Source organism: Primulina huaijiensis, chromosome 13 (assembly GCF_012295235.1).
Source record: "Primulina huaijiensis isolate GDHJ02 chromosome 13, ASM1229523v2, whole genome shotgun sequence".
NCBI lineage: Eukaryota > Viridiplantae > Streptophyta > Magnoliopsida > Lamiales > Gesneriaceae > Primulina > Primulina huaijiensis.
In genome coordinates, this window is record NC_133318.1 from 3382626 (window position 1) to 3409253 (window position 26628).

Here is a 26628-nt window from a genome sequence, read left to right on the forward strand (position 1 = left end):
CGACCTCGACCTCGACCAAAACCTTGTCTTTGAATTTGATTTTGGTTTCCAGGTTTAAATTCATTTTTACTTACAGCATTTACTTCTGGAAATGCTGATGATCCAGTGGGTCGGGACTGATGATTTCTCATTAGTAGCTCGTTGTTTTTTTCCGCCACAAGAAGACAGGCGATGAGCTCAGAATATCTCGCAAATCCACGCACTCTATATTGTTGTTGTAAAGTTATATTTGATGCGTGAAACATGGAAAATGTTTTTTCAAGCATTTCCGATTCTGTGACCTCATGTCCACAAAATTTTAGCTGCGAGATTATTCGATACATCGCTGAATTGTAATCACTGACTTTCTTAAAATCTTGGAATCTTAACATATTCCATTCATTACGGGCGGTCGGAAGTATAACTTCCTTTATATGTTCAAATCTTTCTTTCAATCCTTTCCACATAGCCATGAGATCTTTTTCGATGAGATATTCACATTTTAAACCTTCATCGAGATGTCGACACAAAAATATTATAGCTTTTGCTTTTTCTTGTGATGATGATATACCATTTTCTTTAATGGTCTCGCTTAGACCCAATGACTCAAGATGCATTTCTACATCGATAGTCCATGACATATAATTTTTCCCCGTAATGTCGAGTGCAACAAATTCGAGCTTTGTCAAGTTCTGACATGGTGGTACTTTTTCTTCTGTTTTGGAGCTTTGAAAAATATGGAGGACTTTTAGAGCTTCGTGCTGATAACGTGTTGTGAAAAAGTAAAAATTTACGGTAAAAAGTAAAAATCTCAAACTCTCAAAATTATTACACTACACACTTTATAATATTTTTCTCTCAACTCAATTGTGATTTTCTTCACAAATGAGAGATCTATTTATATAAAATTTTTACAAATAATCCAAAAATAAATTACATTATTACCTTCATCATCACATAAAAAGTTCAATATTCAACACCTAATTTTACCTAATATTCAACATTCAAATATTCAATATTCAAATATTCAATACACACATTTTAAATATTATTTTTCAACAATTTCATATTATTTGTTATTTTTCCTTTTATCATTGATTCCCTTAGAATTATTTTAATTAAATAAGATTTTCTTTTATGTTTTATGTCGCATTTTGTAAACGCGATTTTAACACGTGAATCAAAACCCCGCCCAAATCCCTTGTTGCCACGTGAAATTTTGCTTCCGTTTCCTTCGCAGATAGTCTTGCATCATTCTCCTTCGTTTACCGTAAGCGGTTTCTCGTTTTCTTCATCGATTCAGTTAGATATGTGAAGTTTTCTGTTGATTTTTTCTTTCTTTTTTGTTTAGGAAATCAACGGGAAATTAAATTCATGCTGGTTGTGGAGCAGCCGTAATGTGAAACAGAAATGTTTGGTGGTGAAGGCAGGTCCAAAGAGAGTAGCTTTCGACAAAAAAGCGTAGAGAAACTTTGCTTTCAGGCATCAATAAGCTTGCTGATGCTGTATCGGTGACCCTTGGACCTAAAGGTTTTTATAATCTCATCACTTCTCTTATTTTCTCTTCATTTTACTTTACTATTTCATTTATTTTTGCTTTTGTTAGCTAGGATTTTTGTCTCTTATTTTTGTTGCTTGAGTGTTAAAATAATTGTCTCGTGCTGCTCGTTGAGTTGTTGCAACTTATAATTTAATTGGTGCCAGTGAATGAGTTAATCATCAAGACGTTCAATTATTTTGCGCCAAGTTACTGCTAAGAGCTACTGGCTTTATGTTGATTTCACAGGGCTAAATGTGGTTCTTTCAGAATCTGAGTCACTTAAAGCGATTAACGACGGTGTTACTATTACCAAAGCCATGGAGCTGTCTGACCCAATTGAAAATACAGGAGCATTGCTACTCCAAGAGGTTGGATACCCTATGCGTATCTATCTAATTTTTACTTGAGTCCGCAGCATTCGATCTATGTTAAAATTGAATTGATCAAGGTCATGGCTCTTTCGGGTTGTTATAAAAACAAACGGGGTGATCTGGGATGGTACGACAACTTCAATTATACTGGCTCGAGAAATGATTGAATCTGGACTTCTGGTGCCAACCCTGTAGCTTTGAGAAAAGGAATGGAGAAAACAGTGAAAGAATTGGTCAAAAGTTTGAAGGAAAATAGTTATCTGTAAAACGAAGCAAAGAAATCGAAGGCATGATTTCTTTTGAATCTTTCTATCCAGTTTGATGAAATATGTTTTGATTTGATTCATGCAACGATTTTGTTCTCTTTATGCAGCTGTAGCTTCAATAGCTGCGGGAAAATGATTAATTTATTGGGAAGTTAATTGCTGAAGCGATGAATAAAATTGGTCCTGATGGATTAGTATCTGTTGAATCTTCTTCATCGTCATACACTTCAGTGATAGTTGAAGAAGGAGTGAAGGTAATGGTGTGAATACTATATCCCATAAGCTAGTCCCCTGCAACCATTTTCCTGCAGCATTTCTTAGGTTTCTGCATCTTAAAAATACGACCTCCTTTATCCTAGAGATTCTGTTTTTTTTTTTTTTTAATTATAGTGACCGAACAAAGGAGATCTTGGCTTTCTTCATCATTACCAGCATGTTATCAAAAGTTTTAACACTCTCTTCTATATTCATGGACAAACTTGGAATTTCAATTGACGAAGTATCAATTCTATTGGTTGTTATCATTGTTTCCCTTAAACAAACATGTACCAAAATTTAAATTTTAGCTCTTCTAGGGTTCACTTGTTCTTGGTTTAAGGCTGTTCCTTATCAACCCTATCTGGCTTTCAATAATTTTTTGCACTTATTTTCTAATTTTCTTCTCATTTGAGTTTTCATTGTTTTCTTGATTTCTCCAGGCATTCTTTTCTTACAGATATACAAAGGGTACATGTCTCCTCATTTCATCACCAACAAGGACAAATCTATAGTTGAGTCTGACAATGCTAAAATTCTTGTGACTGATCTAAAGATATCCGATGTGAGAGAGATTGTTCCTTTGCTGGAAAGGGCACACAGTTGAGTGTCCCTTTGCTGATAATTGCTGAAGACATTTCTCGGCAAGTGCTGGAAATTCTAGTTGTCAATAAAATACAAGGCATGCTTAATGCTGCTGCGATAAAGTTTCCTGGTTTTGGAGAAGCGAAAAAAGCTATTTTGCAAGATATAGCGCTTATGGCAGGTAATCTTGTTTGCTGTCTCTAGTTTCACAAAAAAAAAAAAATTGGATCCATGAAGGCAGGGAATAAAAAGTATAAACTGCGATGATTATCGCAATGCGCACATCCATTTCGATTTTCAATTTAATCTTTCAATTTACTACCAAAATTGAGTTTTTACTGTTTGTTGTCGGTTGTCCATTCTCCAATATGAAGTCTTTGTATTTAGTTGCATCAACATATTTTTTGTTTTTCAAGTGCAAACAATGTACATTTTGCTCCTGTTCATCAATTTGTCTCAGTTTATTACTGTATTGTAATCAGGAGCTGATTTTATCTCTGGAGATTTGGGCCTGACTCTTGAAAGTGCAACTTCCGATCAGCTTGGTGTCGCACAAAAAGTAACCATAACGAGCAATTGCACAACTATAATTGCTGATCCTTCTACTAAAGCTGAAATACAGGCAAGAATTTTACAGATAAAGAAGGGTCTAGCTGAGACTGATAGCAAAGATCTGGCAGCAAGAATCGCAAAGCTCTGGGGTGGGGTCGCAATAATTAAGGTAGGAGCTCACATGGAGATGGAACTTGAAGATCGGAAATTGAGGATGCAAAAAGTGGCACTTTTTATGCTATGGCCGAAGAAGATTGAGGAGCTCACATAGAGTTTGCATCCTCAATTTCCGACGATGAAGTTGTCTATGAAGAAACTTACTAGGGGAAGGGACCGAAGAAGATTTGAAAACGCTGAAAGTCGAAGATGAAGTTGTCTATGAAGAAACTCAAGCAGTGATAGCATGTCATTTTGATTCAGCACTAGACATGGAAATGAACTGGGATTTTGATTATGCTTGCTCTTCCATCGCCGGGGAAGACGCAGAAGAGATGAAAAAAGAAGCCTCCATTGAAAGCACGGAGTACATCGAAAGTGAGACACAAGTCAAGAAGATGATGCTATTGAGCCTCAACTATGAAGCAGTAATGGAAGACTGGGCAACTGGAGGTTCCCCATGGACGACCGGAGTTCGACCCGACGAGCTAATTAACCTCGATGAAATCATGGTACCAAACAATGAAATTTCAATTCTTTAATCTTCACTAGAAGCAAAAATATATCATGCATAAAATATAACCTTCGTGTGAATATGATGACTTCAGATTACAAGCTTGGATGTAGATTTATACAGAGGAAGATGTGGAAGTGCACAGTAAATCGCCAAAAGAGAAGCAGGAGTGTCAAGATACAGGGAAAAGAGAAGAACAAGACTATTCGCCAAGAAGATTAGGTACCAAGTTAGGAAAATAAATGCAGAGAAGAGACCCAGAATGAAAGGTCGATTTGTAAAGAGGACAAGCTTTTTAGGGTCTTCTTTCCCAGCAGTGCCATCCTACCTGATAAATAAATAGATGTGAACTATAGCTATATATATACGCAACTGCTAATTTTCTTGCTTGGCAACTAGGGTTGTAACACTATTATTATGCAGTAAATTAACATAAAGTTTAGTTCTAATTACTCAAGAATTGTATTGCCAATCGTGAGACGTCATTTAAATACTATGTTACATCGAGAGAAATACTCTCATTAAGATTTCGGATATAGGAAACCTATAAGTTGTTTTATATGTGTATAACTTCAATACATTCAAATGTATCCAGTGATATATGTTAGAGAAATGCATCTTTCTATATATAACATTCCTTGTACCGTTTTTGTTGCTTGCCCCAAAATTGCTTTGTCGATATATATGTTTTATGAGATACAGATCATCCGAGATAGCATTCCTTGTACCGTTTGGTATGGATGATTTATAATTTTTATGATGTCAAAACCTTATATTTGAGACGAGATATCAAGACACAATTATGAGAGTTGCACATAATAATAACTTTGAATGTTCCAATTCAAGTTCACTTATTAATTGCTATAGCGAAAAACAGAAGGGATAGAGGATTAAGAGGAAAATATTATAATGAATCAATTTTAATTTTAAACCAGATAAATAGATGTTAAGATAACTCTCATTCAGAGCCGTAAACAGGCTGAACAGGAGAGTACTATCATCTATGAGGGAAATTAAAATTTTAATATAGTTAACACAGATAATTTGCAATTATTTAAAAAAAGAAAAATCTTAATTTGTAAATGAAAAAATAAGATCTTATTATTCTTATAGAATGTTAAGTGTTTGTGAATTGAGTTATTGTGTTTTCAACAATCAAAATTTGTATAGATTTTATGAACATTAATAAAGGATAACAAACTTACGGTTCTGTTGCCTAAATGCACAAAAATTATATAATATTAAGTACCAAAATTGATATGTATTAGTAAAATAATATGTAATTTCAACAAACAAAAAATACTAATATAACTTTTCTTTATTGATTTGTACCAATACTTGATAAAATGATATTATACAAAATCAAACAAGTAGATCAAATTAAAATTGGTCAAATCAATACATTAATAAAAGTGCAAGGAGGGATATATCAAGAAAAACAAATGAACAATATCAAAAACTAAAGGGTAAAAATAACCTACTAGGCGAGGCTCCTTGCCATATAATAGATACACAAAATCATACTATAATAAGAGAACTACTATGCACAATAACACTATTTCAGAATTTCAGCTTGGGTTTTCTCCCAACAAGGTTGCTTTGGCGACAGATAAAAATATTCACTGATTTATTACAGCTTCGTATATCATGAATCTTCTCACACTTTCACATAGAACATCGAAGAGGCTGCGAACAATGAGTCAAATCTACACAATAAACTCACATACATTCTGCAATATGAAGATTATGGTCCAACCGAAAAAAAAGGGCAGATTGCGTAACAGCACTCCATGGCTCTGCCGCAAAAACTTCATTAGCTGCAGAGGAAAAAATGTGCATGTTGTAAAAAACTTTCCTTAGAACAATTCATGTTACTAACCACACGTATCCAGATAGTCCGACATAGTTCATGCCTTCATTGGTCTTTTATATTAGTGGATAAAAAAATGTGTGAGCGGATTTCAAGTTCAAGCACAAATTTTTAAAATGGCCGTACGGGAATGTGGTTCATTTCGTGAAAACAAACTTTGTGAGCACATGCTTTGTTTTGAGTGGAAACAAACTTTGGGACCACATGCTTTCTTTTGATGTATTCCTAACAAAATTGAAGATTCCTAACCTACAATATCTTCCAGGGTACAATTAAAGCATAAGCAGCGCTAAAAATGAGAACAAATATAATTAAGATTCCTAACTTAAAACCATGCCAGGTCTGCAATACATGTTTGATGATCATGAGAGTAATATAAAACTATTTTTACCGACTAAACATTGCTGGCATTATGAAAAAGGACTGTGAAAAATACTTAGGAGGAGACAAAAAGAAAAGATACAATGAAGAAACTAGAAAGGTACAAAATAAAAGGTATCCGGGTTCAATCCAGTCTGGGCCAATAGAAGAAATAACTCTCAATCCAATCTATATTGATGATATTAAAACCATATCCACCGATATAGTTATCATAAAGATAGGATCTGATTAAATAAATGAACAGGACAATGCGTTGCTTCAAGGCAATGCAAAGAGAGTCAAGTTTTTTAGTTAGCAAGTAGATATGGTTTCAGACCTACTACCAGATAAGCTCAATAATTGCACTTTCAAGTCATTTATCAAAGCTCACAAGCCACGTATTTCAAAAGATTTTCGAGGATAGTTAGCTAAATTATTCTAAATTTAATTTCCTCATGTATTTCAATAAATGAGCCAGAGGAGCCAATGAAATAGTTCAGGAAGAACATAAGCTTAGCATGTACCTGAGTTAAAGTGCTACAAATATCTAAAAATAAGTGATGTGAGAGATCTAACAAACTCCTGTAATTTTTTAAGCTAAATAATTACATAATATACTCCACTCGGCATGTATAGAAAATTTTTTTAATACCAAAAAGGTCAACCAATCCGATATTATTATAATTTATATGACCTAGATATTCAAAAACTACAATATCATTCTATCAAAGAAAAAAATTGGAGGGAAGAAAGGCAGCATTGCAGGATGAATCGAGCTCAAACTCAAACTCAAACAACTGAAGTTGTAAAATTTTATTTATTTGGTTGCTATAACTACAAACTTTAAACACGTTGCAAACTAATTATAATAAAATCTGAACTTTGAACTCCAAATGACTTATGTATAATATGAATTACACTCTTTCAATCCACAGAATAAATATGATATTCCAACCATTTTCTATTCATGTGAAGCCAGTCCAACCTCAAATTATAGACAGAAGAAATACAAAAAAAAAAAAAAAAAACAAAATCANATCATGCATAGTACAGTCTTCCGAAAAAAAAAGTCACAAAATACAAGACATTACAGTGGTTAACCCTTTCATATGATCAGTCAAAGAATTCGATAATTCAGAAAACAACACCTCAAATTATTCAGACAACCCACGACTCGGCTCCTCAATCGGTCATTCCACAGCTTCCTCCACCTTAGGACCTACATAAACAAGCAAACAAATATATGAATAAAATCAATAAACCAAAAAATTGAAACAAAAAGTAGTCAGAACAAACCGTGGAGGGAGTGGGGGCGATGGTCCTTCCCCCAGCCGACGCCGCGGGTGGCGTCGAGATACTTGTGAACCAGGTGGCGGCATTTCTGAAGGTGGTTAACACCCTCCACGCGGTAGCACCACTTGACCTTCTCCCGCAGAATCTTGGCCTTCTCGATGTCGATCCACTTCTCCCTAACCAGGTGCTCCCTCATCTCCAGCATCGCAACCGGATCTTTGTACGGGTTGTCCGGATCGAAGTCATCCGGAGGCCCATCATCGGTGAACATCACCCCCTTCTTCCTCCCCATTTGCCGAGCTAGGTTTCAGCCAAGAATGATCTAGCTTTACACAGACGGTGGTGAAATTGGAAATGCCTTGGTTGTTTGTGGGCTTTGTTCAGAACCAATGGACCCATAAATAGTAAAATGGGCCCAATATCGAATAGTAGCCCAGTTGCCCCAAATCCTCTCAATTACCCAACCCAACCCCCCCGCAATTTTTTTCGGAAAAAACTAGAAGAGACACAATAACAACAATCACTTTAGAAATCCTACAGAAAAGGTAAATGCGCCTGGATTTTAAAAACGGGAGATTATGAAAGATCTTTTGGTTTTCGAGATTTTACAAAAATGGTGATTACAATATGTCTTTAAGACAAGTTTTTTTTGTATCTGATCTAACTTTCATTGGTATTTTAATCCAAAGATTTCTTAAGAAGTCGTTAATTTTGATTTCTAAACTTAAATACATGAAATTATTAGATTCCAAGTAACAAATCACATTCTTTATCACATTGAAATATACAATGACACAGTATTAATACCACTAGAATATACTGCGCCAGACTCGTCCTAAGTTAACGGAAAACTGACAAATTTTTGACCCACCACGGTTTCCATGGAACTCCAACCGTACGCGGAAGACCAACCAACCAAGAATATATATATATATAGTAAATAAATTTAGTAAATTGTAAACTTTTTTACTAAGAAAAGAACAAACTCACACAGACACAGAGTAAAAACAGAATTCAGATAGCTGAAAGATAGCTGATAATGGCCTATAGTCTCAGGTTTGTTGTCATGGATGTTGAAATCATCGAAAAAGATTCGATTTTTCTTGACCAATTCGTGTCTTTTTATGGTTTTTGATCATTTCGTCGAAATTTAGTATCAGGGCAGTTCTTGATTCGTAGAAATTTGCATGGGCCAAGTCTTTTGGTTTTTGCTGATTTACTCTAATTTTATTGGTTGACCAAGTTGATTTTTGATTTTTAATTCCTCAAAATGTTGCATGGCATCATTTCTTCTCAGGGAAGTTGTTGAATTCGAACTTAGAGGAAACGCAGAAACCTGATTTTTTTTTTGGGTTTGGTATAGCATAGACTAAATGGCTTCTTCATGCCCAACAACAGCATCTTGATAATGGGTTCTTACCTTTAGGTGTAAACAAAAGCAGGAATTCAATCTCGGCTTGTTTGATTATCGCGTTCATAATCTTTTGTGCCATTTCAGGTTCCTTTTTCTCAGTCATTAGTCAGCAATTGCAGAAGCTTCGTTTCGATTGGATTTTCATTAGCTTTAATGATTGAGCTTCAGATTTGTATATGTAGTTTAACAGCTAAAGGTATGCTTATAGTGTTATAGTTAGCATTAAGTTATTGTTCATGGTTGCTCTGTGAAATACAGGTTGTTCATTGAAGTTGCTTTGATTCACCGGGTTCGAATTATCTCTTTTTTAGATAACATATCATTTCTTTTACTGTATTATGCACAAACATATCGAGTCAGACACCATGTCCGAAATGCCACATTGCATTGTTGAGACATTAAACACAAAGGAAAATGGGCATACATATTTGATACACTTCAGTTGCACCAAAATTTTGTTACTAGGACTTAGAACAGTTCTCTTACTTTTACTTGAAAACTTTTTCATACCAACTAATAAAAACGACCTTCTTGAGCTATTTTTCATGGCCATGTGTTTGTTATACCTTGTTAGAGATGCTAAAGCACAGGTTTTTTTATTTGCCACCTTCAAAATGGTGACTAAAGCAGAGCTGTCACGAATTTTCCTATGGATCCACTAGCAAAAGATTATCCTAGATTCAACAGATCAACCACATTCACGAATGGTGATATTTTTGAACCCTCTTCGAGTAACAATGGTGAGGCCAGTGACAAGAAATTATGTATTCCCCATCTTATCACCGTATAAAACTGTTGAACCTGAGATGCTAGCTTACTCTCCATCAATATCTTTCTCCTACAGCTAAGCAGCGGGGAACTTTGATAGAATGGTTAAACGGTGTTCTTCCTGATTTGAACTTGCCAATAAATGCTTCAGATGAAGAACTACGTGCATTCTTGGTGGATGGTTCTGTTTTATGCCGATTACTGAACAAACTAAAACCTGGTTCTATGACTGAGGTAGCTGAAACTTTACTTGAGTTGCTTTAGAGTTTTGAATGTTATACAAATTATGATAAGACATGCTTTCTTCCTGAATTTTTGTTTAAGATTGGTGCTCCTGTAAGTTCTTCACAATCCCGGTCAGAAAATGTCCAAAGATTTTTGTCAGCAATGGAAAAATCGGGCTTGCCAAGGTTTCAAGAAGCAGACCTGGAAAAGGTAGTATAGAATATTGCTTGACCTCTTGCTCAATAATGAACCTTTGCTTTTGACGTTTTGTATTCTTACTTTGTAAAGGGGTCTATGAAAATTGTATTGGACTGCCTTTTAACGCTTCAAACTCATTTTCTCCCAAGTCTTGGGAGGTACAACGGAAGTTCTCAGAGGGATGAACCCTTTCGAATGCTTACTTCCCCAACTTCTGCATCAGACTCAAAATTTCAACGTGTCTTACGCAGCCCCATAAGGGCCGGTATTTCTCTGTTTGCTTCCTTTTTTGCCAGTCTATGTATACACAGAAATACAGGTTATGCAACTTTGTTGACAATGAATTCGTTTATTTTCAATCTTGATCCTGTGCAGAGCCATCAGCTGCCCTTATTAATCATGTTGGACATAAGTTTCACGAAGTATTTCAGCTTAAACAAGGATCTTACACAGATATTCCGGCTGCAAAGATTTCGGAAATTATGAAATCCAATAGCTTAGATGTGAGTGTATGACCGATCTTGTTCTCGATTTCTTTCAATAGTGTTATTTGGATTCTGTTATCCTAATTGAAATTTGTGTCTGTGATGTAGAATGCCCCGACACAGTCGCTGTTATGTGTTGTAAATGGTATTTTAGATGAAAGTATTGAACGGAAGAATGGAGAAATACCTCATGTAAGATAACAAATCAAATAAATTTATTCGAGAAGCTCATTAGAATTCATAGAAAAAGGGAATAAAACCTTCAACAAATTTTACTTTCTTCAAATTCTCAGCGTGTTGCCTGCCTGTTGAGAAAAGTCATCCAGGAGATAGAGCGACGGATATCCACTCAAGCAGAACATTTGCGCACGGTATTATCTGATAAGATGATTCTGTTGCTGATTAATGATAATAACACAGAATCATAATCTATGTTTGCATCGTGATCTGCAGCAAAATAATCTTTTCAAGGCTCGCGAGGAGAAATACCAGTCAAGAATTAGAGTTCTTGAGGCTCTTGCTGCAGGAACTAGTGAAGAGATAGAGGTATAATGGCGCTTCCCATTTTACCGAATTCTGTGTTAAACTGTATGCTGATGTTGTTCATGTATATTAGCATAATAATACAATTTTCCTTCATGAATTCTTCGTTGCACAAGGTTATGGATGATGCTTAAGCTTTTCTTTGTACATTTGCACGTTTGTTTAAATCTTAGCTCATTCCATGCTTTATCAAAAGCCAACCTAATTTTAAATGCAGAGCGAGAACAATATTGAAGTGAAAAAGAAAGTAGAAGAGCAGTATGTAGAGAGACTGATGAAAGAGAAAGAGAGCCACAATCAAGAGATTGCAAATTTGAAAGAAGAGCTCGAAATAGCTAGGAGAAGACATGAAGAGGATTATGATAACGAGATCAAGACTTTCAAACAAGAACTAGAAATAGCTAAAAGAAAATATGAAGAGCAGTCCTTACAATTTAAATCCGAAGCAACAGGATCTCAACTGGAGCTTGAGAATAAACTGAAAGCAGCAGTAAGCCAGCTAACAGAGTCGAGGAATAAAGTGAAGGAGCTTGAGAATAAACTGGAAGAAGCAGTAAACCAGCTAACAAAGTCTATGAATAAAGTGAAGGAGCTTGAAGCATATTCCGAATCAAAATCTCTATGTTGGAGTAAAAAAGAACATGTTTACCTTACATTCACGGAAGTTCAGCTTGGTGCTTTACGGGTGCGCTAACAAATGATCATCATATCCCTACTTATCATTTACCTTGGAGGAAAAAGTACCCAAATTATCTTATGTAGTAATTAATTCATTTGTTCAGGAACTAAGGTTTGCATCTGACTCGATCCGGCAAGAAATTGTTGGAACACAGAAAAACTATTCTGAAGACTTCAATACTTTAGGTTGAATCTAATTTTTGAGGCACTGTTTTGGTTGTTTAAAGATGATGAAGATGAATAAGAATTAACTTGTGAGTACAGGATCAAGAATCAAGGCTATGGATGATGCGGCAAAAAACTATTATTCTCTCCTTGCTGAAAATCGAAAGATGCATAATGAACTGCAAGAACTTAAAGGTGACTCCTAGTTGCCACATGATCTTTGTAACATGAATGGCCGCAAAGAGAAAAACTTTTTTGTGTTTTGATTCAATTAGGGACTATTCGGGTGTATTGCCGTGTAAGGCCCTTTCTTGCGGTTCAGAAACAGAAACAATCAACTGTCGAATACATTGGTGAAAATGGAGAGATAATTGTTTCAAATCCATCTAAACAAGGGAAAGAAGCACGACGCTCATTTAAGTTCAATAAAATATACGGTCCAACAGCAACACAAGGTTTTGATATTCATGTTTTTGCTAGAGTGATGTGTTTATTTATATGAATAAATCGTCATCTTGATTTGATACGGCTTTTCAAATGTATGCAGCTGAAGTATTTGCAGATACGCAACCGTTAATACAGTCTGTTTTGGATGGATATAATGTGTGTATACTTGCCTATGGTCAAACTGGTTCTGGGAAAACATATACCATGGTAAGAAAGTAAATTTATAAAACAAATAACATATTTTTAACTTACAGCATAGAATTGAACGGTAAAGTTATGCAGACCGGCCCTGATGGAGCAACTGAAGCAGAGTGGGGAGTCAATTACCGAGCTTTAAACGATCTTTTCCGCATTTCGCAGAGTAGGAAGAATAGCTATACATATGAAATTTCTGTTCAGATGGTGGAAATATATAATGAACAAGTCCGCGATTTACTCACAAATGATGGCTCACAAAAGAGATATCCTTCACATTGTGATCATTTTAATGAATTTGCTTTTTCACTTCGTTTGTGGCTCGAGATTTTCCTTTTCTAAACTTTTAATGTAGAGAGTGTTGGATTAAAGGGTTTTTGCATTATATACTCGTTTTCTTAACTTGCATACACTTGGGATTTTAGCTACCACTCAACCCAACGGGCTATCCGTCCCAGATGCTAGCATTCACCCTGTCAGCAAAACTTCAGATGTATTATATCTTATGAGTACTGGACTAAAAAACAGAGCCAGAGGGGCCACAGCTTTAAATGAGAGAAGCAGTCGATCACACAGGTATTGGCCTGAAAAACACGATCTTCTCCTAATACTTATTGTGAAAATTCATGTTGCATATATCCAGTGTCGTCTCCATTCATGCCCGAGGAACGGATTTGAAGGGTAATTCATCTATAAGAAGCAGCCTTCATTTAGTAGATCTAGCAGGAAGTGAAAGAGTAGACCGTTCAGAGGTCACGGGAGACAGACTGAAGGAAGCTCAACATATAAACAAATCTTTATCTGCTCTTGGAGATGTCATATTTGCTTTGGCACAAAACAATGCTCATGTCCCCTACCGTAACAGCAAGCTCACTCAAGTGCTTCAGAGCTCATTAGGTACGGATAAGCTGTTTTAAATAAACTAAGCTTTATCTTGATTAATTCTTCAGGTACATGAACATCTTTCCTGCTAAGTTTACTCCCCAAACAGTATGAGGAAAAACAAGAATATGAAAAGCTGACGTGAAAAAAATCTTGCTTATTTAACACAGGTGGCCAAGCAAAGACACTAATGTTTGTTCAGCTTAATCCTGACATTGGTTCCGCCACTGAATCAATCAGTACGTTAAAATTTGCTGAGAGGGTATCCGGAGTTGAGCTTGGTGCAGCAAAAAGCAGCAAAGATGTTAGGGATGTAAGGGACTTGATGGAACAGGCAAGTATCTTGGTCTCCATGTGAGTGTAAGTTATACATCATTATATTTTTCGTACAATACACGTGGTCTGATTGGATCGATCCGAGATTTCGAATGAAGGCATCCGACGAGGGAATATAACTTGCATTTGTTTTTTCCTAACTTGTAATCAAAAGCAAATATAAGATAACATATAGTGCTAACTGAACGTATCCTTTTGGTGATATCATAATAGGTATCATCTTTGAAAGACACTATAGCCGAGAAAGACGGTGAGATTGAGAGGCTGCAACGGCTTAAAGATCTCAAAAACATGTCGACTGGCTAACAGTTTGGTACAAACTAACCATGAAGGTATATATTATCTAACACAAGCCACATTTTACTCAGTTTATGGAGTATATCTCTTAGTACATCTCACCTTGTTCATGACACAAGTTTGCTGATTTTTTAGAAAAACATTGTACCGTATAGAAATAGAAACTGTAGTGACAGATAGATACACCATGCTTAAACACATATCCTATATGGTCTTCATGATATTTTTTCCCTAGAAATTCATTGAAGTGTTTTGTAATTATTCCTCAGCTGTTGTAAATTCGGCCGCAAGTGAATAAGATATAGCCTTTTCTATAGACGGAAAATACCCTTATTGCGGCACGCGAACTTAACAGAACTTCATATCTCGTTTCTCAAATTGTTGATGTTCGTGATCTTGTTTATTTGAGTTTACTTGTGGATTCAAATTATTTTTCGTTTGTTTTTCTAGCTTTTGACTAAAATTTCACAACGCCTACAAACCCCATTTGAGCCCGAAAAGCAATATTATGCATGGTCATGAGGGATCTGTAAGTGACACATAAAAACGCAACAAAGCTATAGAAACGCATAACTTTTCCTTTCTGACTTTCGATTAAAATTACACTGAAGTTTACAAACTCGGAATACAAAAAGACCTCACCCTACAAATCAAAAGTCAGAAGGATTGTTCCTCTCCCTGTTTCCTTATTATAGATGGACTCGGCCTCATTACATATACACAGAAAAAACTCAACTGATTGACTCGGAAACGCCATAACCATTAGTTTGGCCCATGGCATATACAATTATAAACATACAGTTCCTCCCAAAACTCTCTCGGTTAGTTTGTTATTTGTTTTACTCAGTAGTCAGTACCACTAAAATATTGGCTCGTCGTGATCAGATAGATGACTAGGCTACTGCAGAAATGCTACAATTTTCACGACAATTGAACCCTTCTATCCTCACTGGAGCTGGCTTGCTGTCGCAACTCCCCTGAGCACAACCTCCACTCGCAAATGCAGGGGATAAAGGACTGGGGTCGTCATTGCCAAACTGCTCGTCTAGGATAACAGGATTTGAGGCCCTGCTAGGTGGTGAACCGGTAAAAAACGGTGGAGATGAAGCCACCTGAAAATTATATCTCTCAGAACCAGAACTCCAAAATAAGTATAACATGCTTTGGAGAAGAGTGAGTAAACAACTAATTCTTAATCTCAGGTAGCAATTAAGTAAAAGTTGTTAAAGGGACTGTAATGTGGCACACATTCAGGCTCTTACAATAAGCAAAGGTCTATATCTACAAGGAAACAAATAGCACAAAAGGCAAGCGCATAACCATTGTCAAGGACAGCCATTCCGACTTTCGGAGACAATAGTATTCTGGATAGGTTCTGCTCCATTTCAATATTTTTTTTTGCATTTTACACACATATACTGCTTTAAGCAAATAGGTGGCTTATAGCGGCTTTCTTGTTATAAGCCAGGTTTACTCTTAAGGTCAGATTGAAATCCTCAGTTGATTGCACAATCTACTGATACCCGCATCTACTGGTGGGCTCCGGGTTAACTCCCCTTGTAGTTTTATGCTCTAAGCAAAACAGATATGAAATCCAAACGGGTATTACATTTAAGAGCCAAAAGCTTACAAATGGATAAAAATGCCATATGGATCCTTTAGAATCAGACAGCCGCCAAACACGGATAAACAAGTTTGCCATCTTCTTCATAATGAAATCCAATCAATTTTTGGATATCTACCTAGAACCAAATCCACATATTCCATATCCCAAACCTTGGAAATCAATTTTAGAGCCCACAATCCACAGGACGCATTAATACATACATATAACCAACCAATCAAACAAACTCAAGTGCTTATCAAATATCATGAAAAGTAAAAAAGTTACCTTCGATTGAATAATATCCAGAAGCACCGTCCCCGCTCTAGCATCATACACATCTGTCGGAGGATTCCTGTCATTAAAAAAAATTCCAACAAAACTCCAACAAAAGCAATGATCAAAAACCCCAAAAGAAAAGGAAACGAAAACATGTACAATACTTGATTTGTAGCATCCGAGAGTGAGTTTTAACGGGGTCGTGAAAGTGACGCGGTAGGCCGCCGATTCTACGGGGCTTCGGGCAAATGACACCGTCGGTGACACAGCCCCCAACCAAAGCCTTCTGCTGGTACACCAATCTGTTCATTTTCCCGCTTTTTCCACAAGAAATTGTACGAATTAATCCAAAAGCCTGCAAAATGAAGAACAAATCAGAGAAAAAAAAATCCATACACTACAATCAATGCATTACAAAAATCAAAACACAACAAATAACAATCACGAGCATGTAGAAGAAAAACAAGGAACAATTAGAGAAAATTACGGTGAACAGATTGAGAGTAGGATCGATGTATCTCTTCTTTCTTCGGGACTGGGAAAGAAGAGAGATGTCACAGAGAGATTTTGGGGAACGGAAGAGGGATAAGATTATGGGCTTGGAGGTATTCATAGAGGAGGATGGTGTGCCGCACGTGTGCTCATTTGCCCCATCTTTTACGCACGTGTCCAGACGTGATACTTCAAATAAAATTAATTTTTTTCAAAGTTCGATGAAATATAATTTTATATACATTGAATAAGATAAGTGACATTTTTAGAAATTTCGAAATTGTACTAAAATAAATTTTTAATCAAATAAAAATTGAGTATTTTTATAATTTGATAAAAGTGTTGTGGTTATTTAAAAATGTGACATCGAAATAATAAAAGCAGTTAATCGAGTATCCTCACATTTAAAATACCAAATGTTATTTTACTTAGATAATTATTCTAATTAACAGTTCAAATTTTTTACGAAAAACAATCTCTATATTTTGTAATTTAATATAATATCTCAAATTTTTACCTATAATTATCTCACGTCAAATTATTTAGAGTATGACTCGATCCATATCTGCAGTCAAAGTAATACTTTTGACATAAAAAAAAATTATTTCTCACGAAAACTTGTGGGGCGTGCCTGGCACGTGATCGTGCCAAACATGGAATGATCCGACTTCTTTATCAAGCGTTGTGAGTCTTGATTAGACCGTTAGTTCTAATTCCCTCGATATGACTTCAAAACAAAAATTATAAACTAAGAAATATGATGAAATTGTAGAGAAAATCCATGAACAACATCAAATTTAATTATACTTTTATGAATATGAACAACATTTTTTACAATAAAGTTAGAGGAATATGCAAAAATATGAAGAAACTAAAATGATGGAAATTGGAAAAAATACATATAAACTATTGAGAGAAATTGAAGAAGCTTTGTTGCTGCTTCGTTGAATGTTTTGTCGTATCTTTTTCTGATTCTTCCTCTCATGATTTGTTCCACTCCACCGAATAGTTGGCCATCTTCCACGATCCATCATTGTGGATCATGGGTCAACTCCTCTCATCGCGGTCTTCAACTGACTCTTTTTTGGACTTGTCTACTGGACCTATCCACATTCTGTGGGCTTCTATTGTCATTGGACTTCAAAGATTTGGGCTAAATAATTGCCCCTAGCCAATTTGGGCCCTTGGCCCATTTGGAAAATTTGGCTAAATCGGTCCATTCAACCAATTTGGCTATGTTTAAATTTATTTGTTGTGTTTAATTCTTCAACGATTTAAATATGAGTCCAGAGTAAAATTCGATAGTTGAGAGGAATGGTTCTATAGACTTGAGGATGAGTTGACAGCCGAGACGCATGTTCTTCCCCCAACAAATTAAATGTGAGTGTGCATTCCTAGAACCCCTGATTCCTCTAGTGTTTCTCAACCTAAAGTTCATCAATGCAACCCCTTTACAATGAAAAACCCTTGTTTCTTACTATCTCATTTTCAAATTCTCCTTTCCTCAACAAACACCCATGTTTCTATCATCATCTTTAAACTCTTCATTATATGTTTGGTTTCTTTATTTTATCTACTTTCAAACTTCTCCAATGTTATTCCATGAAACCTCATGTTTGCACATTTCTTCTTTTCTTTTCTTTTTTTTTTTTCAGCCCAAGTTCACATATTTCTTTATCACATTCTTGTATAGTCTCGTTTCTCGGTGGTGGTTATGCCTACAAATCCAGCAAAAATCACACTTCTCCTACTTGCCGTGAAGCGACCTTGCCTTCCCCGGATATCCAGATTCGATCTCCCACATATACTCCAGTAAATTGGTAATAATCTCTACGTATATTTGCATTTAAGGTGTTCAATGAATTGTCTGAGTGCAAATGAAGCATGTATATCTCAGATTTTCTTAATGGCTTACTGTGAACTATCTTTCCCAGTATTCTTTCAATATCAGCTCCCTTTGTAACATCCATTGCTTGCACCTCAACAAAATGGCTTCATCGATGTGCATATTTAGAGCTTGACATATAGTTTGTGCAACGTATGTAATCTTCCATAAGTTTACAAGAAATACACTAGCACCAAGGGATTGCGATGCTCCATCAAACTCACTAAGGATGAGATCCCCTTTCTGGAATTTTGGCAAGCTATAAACTCAAAACATGCAAGATTCATTCTATCTCGCAAAGAAGTGAAAAGTTCCACATCAATGACAACATATAACGCACACAAAGCATAGTTTTGTTGATCAACACTCCATTATTTCTCATGTGGTTCTCATTTATTTTTCAGGAAACATAGTTGGAGAAATCGAGGATTTGATAACCTCAAAGACCAATGAAAGAATGTACCTTAAAAACCAATGGAGATGAAAAATCCTCATGGTAGTGCTGCTGGCCAATCCAAAAGAAAATTGCCAAGTTTGGATGAATATCTTTGCAAGTGATTAAGCATATACGTATGGAGTGTTATACACATTGAGACGAAATAAAATATTAGGCTAAGGACAGTGGGTGTACTTTTTTACACTTGTTTGCCATGAAGTGTTTTTCCTGATGTGTAGATTTGAAAAAGTAGCTTGAAAACCAAATTTTGTTCTTGGAAACATGTTGTTAACATTATATATGTTGCTTGGGATTTATTTATCGATATTTATATTTTTTGGCATATCACATTTACAAAAGAAACTCTGCCAAAATTTTCTAAAAATTAAACAAACAGCAAAAAGCATGTTTTCTTCAACATTGATGCAAACACTGCAAGTCAACATTTGTTTGTTACCAACCAACAGTTAAAAAACATTTTTCAAACAATACTCCCCAAGGTTTCAAGATATGAAATAAACAAACTTCTTTTTTTCATCAATTTGGCCAACTAACACAACAAATATTCATCTCAAAATACATCAACTACAATGGATTCCATGAGCAATCATTTTTATTTATTCACAAGTGCTCCATCGTTATTTACAAGCAAGTTCAGTAAGGAATAACTTAAAATCTTATTCTTCACATATTTACAGAAACTTCTTGTAAGTCAATATGACAAAATTAACCAAAGTGGTCATCCAGCCTACTTTGTATAATACTTTTCATCTATTCCAACTTTATGAACCATTTGTCTCCGACTGTCGATCTTTCATCTGAGCCGGAGCTAAGATATCCTCCATTTGTATTCTTCTTCTTCGCTACCTCCACATTCTTCCTCAAATATTAACTCAGCTCCATCAATATCCCACAACTCCCGAGATTGCACCTCATTCACCAGCTACTGCAGTGTGGCTTTCCACTCAGAAGTTGCATCGACCTCCATCTCTTCTTTAATGAACTTAGTCATCGACCTCCTCAATAATAGGTCGGATCATGGGTCTAAGAAAGACCATGGTAGTAGGTTTGAGGACCTTATCAAGTGCTTCTTTAACTTTCTGAGTATCCATGTATACTGCTCCTGGTTTTCCATGCACCTTGTAGTTGCGAAGCTTAATTGGACCAAAAGCTCCATCATAATATCTAGCTTCCATGGCATTGAAATTAGATTGATACGGCTTTGAATCAACATGTACCACTTCAACCTCGTCACCTTTCCACATTAATAATAACTGGTACATTGATGATAGCACACAATGATTGGTATGAATTCAATCCCTCTCTAACAAAGCATGGAAGCTAGCACTGAAATTGACCACGAAGAGGACTGACAGAGAAGAATAAGACCCTACAGTGACATTTGCTGGTAAAAATCCCAAGGTTTTGGTGGATTCTCCAATAAAAGCTGCCGCAGATACTTCTGTAGGAATCAAGTTTTTCACACTTTTCCCCAACTTCTGCAGAATTGTATAGGGTAGAATGTTGACAGCAGATCCATTATCTATCAATACTCTATACACCGGCTTTCCATATGTGCCATGATATAAAGTGGTTTGATTTATCTAGTCATCTCATTGGTATGTTTTTCATAATCACTCTTTTCTCTTCATCAACAAGAACTCTAGCACAATCTTTCGAAACATTATTTTGGACGGAATTTGTAGCAATTTCATTTCCATGAAGCCATCAGTCTAAACATTTTTTTTGCGTTTGAACTCATCTGGTAACATTAATGAGCACGTGGTACACTCAAACGAAACAAGAATCTGCCCTACCTTGAAGGTAGCTTTCTTGACCACATTACTTTCTTCTACTGACAATAAGTCATCACCTTCCTTTTTTTATTCTCAGTAGCCTTCCTGCCGAACTTCTTCTTTTCTTTAAACGACTCTTCCATTTTCAACCTTGGCTCCGCAGCTTTTTCTCTCAACAAATGTCTTTTTTGGGTTCGAGAAAGAGGCTTTGGAAACTTTGGATGTTCCACACATTTCCATTGTCCATTAGGTGTTACCATCAGAGGAACAACAAAACGGAATTTTCTTCATATTTTTTTAAGATTATTCAGGAATGGGGACCCCTGAAGTATCTTTTGGGATTACTGCTGGTCATATCTTCTCTCATCATTCATGACTTTAGTAGACGAGCTCCTTTCGAGGTAATGATTCACCGGCCTCTTGGCCATATATTCTCCATCATACCCTCCATTCCTCACTCTGTAAGACATATTCCCCATGTTGTAATGATGATATTTTTCATGAAAAGTTTATTTTCTTCTGTCTTTGACCTCAAATATCATCTTACTAGGAACCCAAAAATTCCTTATAGTAACCCTTGGCCGGAAGGATCTGTTATCAACTACATTCCTCTTCTCATTGATTAGAAATCGCAAGTCGGTATTATTCAATTTCACGTTGGCTACTGGTGGAAAATGGTCTTCATCCACTATCATTGTCTCTTTTTTATCAGGGAATCTCAGGATTCCCTTGTTGATTCTTTCTTGTAGAATATTTTTAAAAGCTCAATAAGCATTAGTATTATGGTTGAAGGAATTATGATATTTACAATAGTACATTCCCTTATCTCCTCTCTGGTTGGTACTTTTTGATCTATGGAGAAGGTTATGAATTTTTCCTTCACTAAATGATCAAAAATTTCTTCTGTTTTTGACACATCAAAGGTGTAGGATATTTGAACTGGAGAAGAATTTTTCTGGGAAATTTTTCATTCTTGCACTTTAATAACGAGAATGTACGTGATCCAAAATTCATCACTTCTGCCAAGGCGACTTCTTCAACTTCCTGAAAGTAAGATCCAATAGTATACTTCTTTTTATGACTTTCCTCGTGTAGTAGTTCCTCATACTCTGATACTTTGGCGGCAAGCTCATAAAAATCACAGAACTCCATCTCTTGGAATTTCTTTCTCAGCTCAAAATCAAGTCCTCGTTGCGCCATTTTCACATATTCTGATTCTGGAAGGAAAAATTTGCACCTACTCCTCACTCTTTTGAATTTGCATATGAATCATTACAGATTCTCCTGGCTTCTGGACCACTCTCGACGATTCCGTTATACTAATCTCAGGTACTGTTCTGAAAAAGTGTCTATGGAACTGACGTTCCATATCATGCCAAGTCATAATAGAATTTTGAGGCAGTGTGGCATACCAAGTAAACATAATGCTAGTCAATGAATTGGGAAACAAACGTAGCTTGTAGTTGGAAAAGTTATCCAAATTTTCTAGTTCCCCACACTGTATCGTAAACCTCGCCACATGTTCCACACTAGATTGGTTATCTTCCCCGATTATTAAGTAAAGTTTGGAATACAATGCCCTCATGGATAAGGATTTTCATGATCAACTACATCAGGGTATGGCTTGTGAAACTCTGGTCGGTTGATTGGCCTCACCCCTGTGCCATATAACTCTTGAATAACATCACGTACAGTCTCAAAGTCCAAGACTGGAGTTTGTCTTAATGGGTACGGCGAAAAATTTGCCCCCCGAGTGTTATCCCTCGAACTTGGAACTGAATACACATGTATTCTCCCATCAGCATACATTCTCGGATGCATGTTAGGAGAAGTCACAGAGAACATATTATCAGCTACTTGTTTACCATTGCTGTAAATTTGGTGTTTCGTCCCCAATTCCTCTTCCTTCTTGAGTGGAGGAGTATACTTTCCTTCCTTGATAGATCCCAGAGTCGGTGATTCCTACAAGCAACGGTTTTCACCTGCTTGAGAACTTCCCGACTCCTGGCCTTGGTCTTCAAACAACTTAGTTTAAGTTTCCTTAGGTTTACCAACTTCTGGCGACTTATTCTCTTCCCTCGAAGACTTCTTCAATTCCCTTATTTCTGCCATAAAATACATCATAACAACAGTAAAAGTTTTGGTCATTTCGTTGATATCACCACGGATATTCTTCTCCGTGGACAACATACTGTTTGCTGAAAGGTCCTCGCCACCAGAAATTACAACTCCTTCCTTTATAGCCTATTCTTCGAACATGTGCACAAGTCGTTCACCGATTTTCCGTCAGCATCGGATTCTTCTTATTGTGAATGATGACTTTTCTCCTGTGATGGAAGAATTCCTTCACGTTTCTCAGTATGCTTTGGAGGCATTTCGATCCCACCGGACGCGCCAATTTTTTTTTCTCACGAACAGTTGTGGGATGTGCCAAGCACGTGATTGTGCCAAATATGGAATGATTCGACTTCTTTATCAAGTGTTGTGAGTCTCGATTCGACCGTTTGTTCTAATTCTCTCGGTATGACTTCAAAGCAAAAAATATAAACTGAGGAATATGATGAAACTGTAGAGAAAATTCATGAATAACATCAAATTTAATTACGTTGTTATGAACATGAACGAAATTTTTTACAAGAAAGTTAGAGGAATATGCCAAAATTTGAATAAACTAGAATGCTGGAAATTGGAAAATATACAGATAAACTATTGAGAGAAATTGAAGAAGCTTTGTTGCTGCTTTGTTGAATGTTTTGTCGTGTCTTTTTCTAATTCATCCTCTCGTCATTTGTTACACTCCACTGAACAGTTGGCCATCGATGATGGATCGTGGGTCAACTCCTATCATCGTGGTCTTCAACTGACTCTTTCTTGGGCTAGTCTACTGGGCCTCTCCACATTCTGCGGGCTTCCATTGTCATTGGACTTCTAAGATTTGAGATAAACTGTAATATATGGGATTTTGAGACATGTCTCAATTCAAAAGTAAGCTTTTGACACAAATCTATATTTGTGTGACCGAGGAACTCACATGAAAAAAAATAATATGGAACATTGTGCCCTAAATTAGCCAAATCCAGGATCTAAATTAATCCCCTAGATTTTGTTTCGATACAAGATCTTCATTGGTGGGTTCTTCCGAGTGATTGAACTAACGAATAATGAAGCCAACAAAATCGAGTTTTTGAACATTTTTATTTAATCCCACGTGCTTATTGTTAATTATTTTGTCCTATTTAATAAAAATTCTTCTGAATAATAACAATAATTTAATTAGATAAAATTAGTCCCACAAACAAATCTTAATTAAACATTACAAACAAATAGAATCTGCTTCTAAATAATATAACCTAAATAAATAAATTAAAACAATATATATAAATTAAAAAAATTAATTATATATAAATTTAATAAAAAATAGGTGTCTCTAAATCATTAAGTTAGGCAAAACACTTGGCTAGTTGTTGTGACTCACCTCATCTCAATTTTCCTAAAAATAGGCCTCATGTGATGCATTTCATGAGAAAAAATATGTGAAATTTGTGAGTTTTAGGAAGAGGAAATTGGGGAAGAAATTGGATAAAAGAAAATGGGGGAAAACTAGGAGAAGATAAGTGAAAAATAGCAAACCATCTCCAAAATTTTCGAAAATTTTACACAACAATAATTTTCCATTAAAAAAAATTTTGTATAGGTGATGTAACAAAATAATCAATTATTTGCCCAAAAAATCAAGATTTACGAATAACATTTATGAAAAAATTCGAGAAAATTCGTACTAAAGTAGCTACTTCTAACTTGATTTACTTTTTATTCTTAAACAATTTTCACATTGGTTATAAAATAAAAATTGTTCAAAATATTTTTTTAACATATATATCAGCTGATAATCCTAACATTCTCCGAATATTTTTATCATCTGAAATAAGCTTGACAATCATTCTAGTTTTTCAAAATAATATTAATCAGTTCTGAATTTCGAAAAGTGTAAGCATAAAGTCGTAGATCTTCCAAAAATACACCATTCTGGAATAACCCAGCTGCAAGTGGTCGTAGAAGCAGCCACATGCACCGCCTCACTGGCGTGTGACACGTGAATATTACATGCACCAACCAGAAGCTGGATTTTATATTTTCTGATCAATTTCTGAAATAATTCCAGCAATCTGGTGAAGTTTATAATTTTTCGGATATGTCTTTGATTTAATATGAATTTATTAAGTTTTAACCAAAACTTTCCGATATAAGTTTTGCATAAAAATTATTTTTAAATTGTTTCAACACTTACTAATGATCATAAACAATGTAAAATCACTCAAATCATATTTATAGGAAATTATCTGTGCTTGAGATTGAAACTGAGACGAAAAAATAAGCTACCAATGTGAGGTTTCTCTACCATGAGGATTTTTACCTTATGGTTTATACCGTGAAGTTTTTCTACCATGAGTTTATTACATATTTCTTCAATTATAATGATTATTCAATGCTCTGAAGTGAATATCGTGGGCTAAAGATGTGACTCCTACCAACATTCGGTGTAATATTTTTTCCCAGATAATCAAGTATGATCCGTACAATCGATCATTAGTCATTGTGAATTCACATTTCTGGGCCAAAGTCACGTTGTTGAGATGAATCATATACCAAGGTTTAAACCTGTTGTTCATTGGACTCACTTTCTAGGTCGAAGCCGCATTGTCCAGCAGATAAACCTGTTGTTCATTCCCGAGTGTTAGCTCAAGTTCTCATAATATAGTTGTCTCATTGAACCAAGATCTTGAGATCTTCAATCAACAAGGTTGGGTTACCACATAAAATTTTATTTTTTAGGTTTCAAGCCCATTCAACTAGAAAAGTTGTACGCTTGATCTTTTAACTCTATTTGAGATCAATTGTCATACTATATTATGTCTTCGACGAATATGTCAAGACTTTTCATTGTCATGTTGTTTTGTACCCTTTAAATTGTTGATTGACTGTCACAATGTATTGTTATTGTAGGCACTGGTTTCGTCCAACACGAAATTTCTTCTAGAAAGTTGTGAAGCCATTTTGCTTCTTTTGCAACTTTATCTGTGCTATGAACTCAGTTTTCATTGTGGATCTATTGATGCATGTGTTTTTGGATGACATCTAAGTTGTGCACCACCACCAATGCTAAATATATGTCCACTGGTGGATTCGGAGTTTTTGTGTCAGAAATCTAATTTGCATCACTAATCCCTCTAAATATTCAGGATATTTCATAAAATGAAACCCATAATCTAAGGTGTGCCTGAAAATCTAAGCACCCTTGTTAAAGAGTTCCCATGAACGTCACTAATATTGCTAGTATCGACTCAATTTATTTATCGTACAAGCGATGTCCGGTCGAGTATAGTTATTGATGTACATAAAGCTTCCAATAATTTTGGAGTATTCTAGTTGAGACATTGATTCTCCATGATTTTTACCAAAATATAAGCTCACATCCATATGTGCATTTACTGGAGATGAGTCATATGCATTAAACTTCGTCAAAATAATCTCAACATAATGAGATTGAGATAAGACTATTTCTTCTGAAGTTTTAGATATTTTAATCCCTAAAATAACATCATCAATATTCATATCTTTCATGTCAAAGTGTTTTTTTCAACATTTTGCTTCGGTATTTCAATCAACCATCTTTGGTACATTTTGTCAAGCCTCGAGACCGGGGTTAGTCGACACCGACGTTGTTTCAAAATCACACAATTTGTAAACAACAAGCCTCGTAGT

At 35.7% G+C, this 26628-nt stretch overlaps 4 protein-coding genes and 1 pseudogene across 4 annotated transcripts; 3 read left to right on the plus strand and 2 right to left on the minus strand.

Moving 5' to 3' along the window:
* Positions 1–1370: 1370 nt before the first annotated feature.
* On the plus strand, positions 1371–3819 carry LOC140990874 (chaperonin 60 subunit alpha 2, chloroplastic-like; annotated as a pseudogene).
* A 157-nt stretch (positions 3820–3976) lies between these two features.
* LOC140991886 (zinc finger protein CONSTANS-LIKE 16-like) lies at positions 3977–4756 on the plus strand. The gene is made up of 2 exons (XM_073462052.1): positions 3977–4233; positions 4378–4756. Exons 1-2 carry the CDS (start codon positions 3977–3979, stop codon positions 4559–4561), a joined length of 441 nt encoding a protein of 146 aa, XP_073318153.1. The 3' UTR covers positions 4562–4756.
* Positions 4757–5556: 800 nt separating this feature from the next.
* Positions 5557–8106, minus strand: LOC140956375 (NADH dehydrogenase [ubiquinone] 1 beta subcomplex subunit 10-B-like). Its single transcript, XM_073413100.1, has 3 exons — positions 7745–8106; positions 7597–7667; positions 5557–6035 (listed from the first exon to the last, which is right to left on the minus strand). Exons 1-2 carry the CDS (start codon positions 8031–8033, stop codon positions 7639–7641), a joined length of 318 nt encoding a protein of 105 aa, XP_073269201.1. The 5' UTR covers positions 8034–8106; the 3' UTR covers positions 5557–6035; positions 7597–7638.
* Positions 8107–8720: 614 nt separating this feature from the next.
* On the plus strand, positions 8721–14729 carry LOC140991002 (kinesin-like protein KIN-14C). Its single transcript, XM_073460905.1, has 20 exons — positions 8721–8797; positions 9168–9200; positions 9255–9895; positions 10000–10157; positions 10248–10358; positions 10437–10611; positions 10722–10849; positions 10940–11023; positions 11125–11202; positions 11285–11377; positions 11592–12059; positions 12157–12238; positions 12317–12412; positions 12493–12672; positions 12765–12871; positions 12947–13125; positions 13271–13435; positions 13503–13756; positions 13912–14075; positions 14291–14729. Exons 3-20 carry the CDS (start codon positions 9805–9807, stop codon positions 14381–14383), a joined length of 2706 nt encoding a protein of 901 aa, XP_073317006.1. The 5' UTR covers positions 8721–8797; positions 9168–9200; positions 9255–9804; the 3' UTR covers positions 14384–14729.
* A 203-nt stretch (positions 14730–14932) lies between these two features.
* On the minus strand, positions 14933–16885 carry LOC140956319 (uncharacterized). Its single transcript, XM_073413034.1, has 4 exons — positions 16744–16885; positions 16421–16611; positions 16266–16332; positions 14933–15486 (listed from the first exon to the last, which is right to left on the minus strand). The coding sequence occupies exons 1-4, from the start codon at positions 16867–16869 to the stop codon at positions 15268–15270; spliced, it is 603 nt and encodes a 200-aa protein (XP_073269135.1). The 5' UTR covers positions 16870–16885; the 3' UTR covers positions 14933–15267.
* Positions 16886–26628: the final 9743 nt, after the last annotated feature.

Bases quoted from the DNA above. Each gene is read 5' to 3' on its own strand.
- LOC140991886 (XM_073462052.1), top strand. From the start codon at position 3,977: ATGGAAATGAACTGGGATTTTGATTATGCTTGCTCTTCCATCGCCGGG. The intron at 4,234-4,377 runs TTCAATTCTTTA...AATCGCCAAAAG, and splicing joins ATGGTACCAAACAATGAAAT to AGAAGCAGGAGTGTCAAGAT.
- LOC140956375 (XM_073413100.1), bottom strand. From the start codon at position 8,033: ATGGGGAGGAAGAAGGGGGTGATGTTCACCGATGATGGGCCTCCGGAT. The intron at 7,668-7,744 runs GTTTGTTCTGAC...TTGTTTATGTAG, and splicing joins TCGCCCCCACTCCCTCCACG to GTCCTAAGGTGGAGGAAGCT.
- LOC140991002 (XM_073460905.1), top strand. From the start codon at position 9,805: ATGGATCCACTAGCAAAAGATTATCCTAGATTCAACAGATCAACCACA. The intron at 10,359-10,436 runs GTAGTATAGAAT...TACTTTGTAAAG, and splicing joins AAGAAGCAGACCTGGAAAAG to GGGTCTATGAAAATTGTATT. The intron at 13,126-13,270 runs ATATCCTTCACA...TAACTTGCATAC, and splicing joins AATGATGGCTCACAAAAGAG to ACTTGGGATTTTAGCTACCA.
- LOC140956319 (XM_073413034.1), bottom strand. From the start codon at position 16,869: ATGAATACCTCCAAGCCCATAATCTTATCCCTCTTCCGTTCCCCAAAA. The intron at 16,333-16,420 runs GTATTGTACATG...TTTTAATGACAG, and splicing joins TCTCGGATGCTACAAATCAA to GAATCCTCCGACAGATGTGT. The intron at 15,487-16,265 runs GTAACTTTTTTA...TATAATTTTCAG, and splicing joins TGGATATTATTCAATCGAAG to GTGGCTTCATCTCCACCGTT.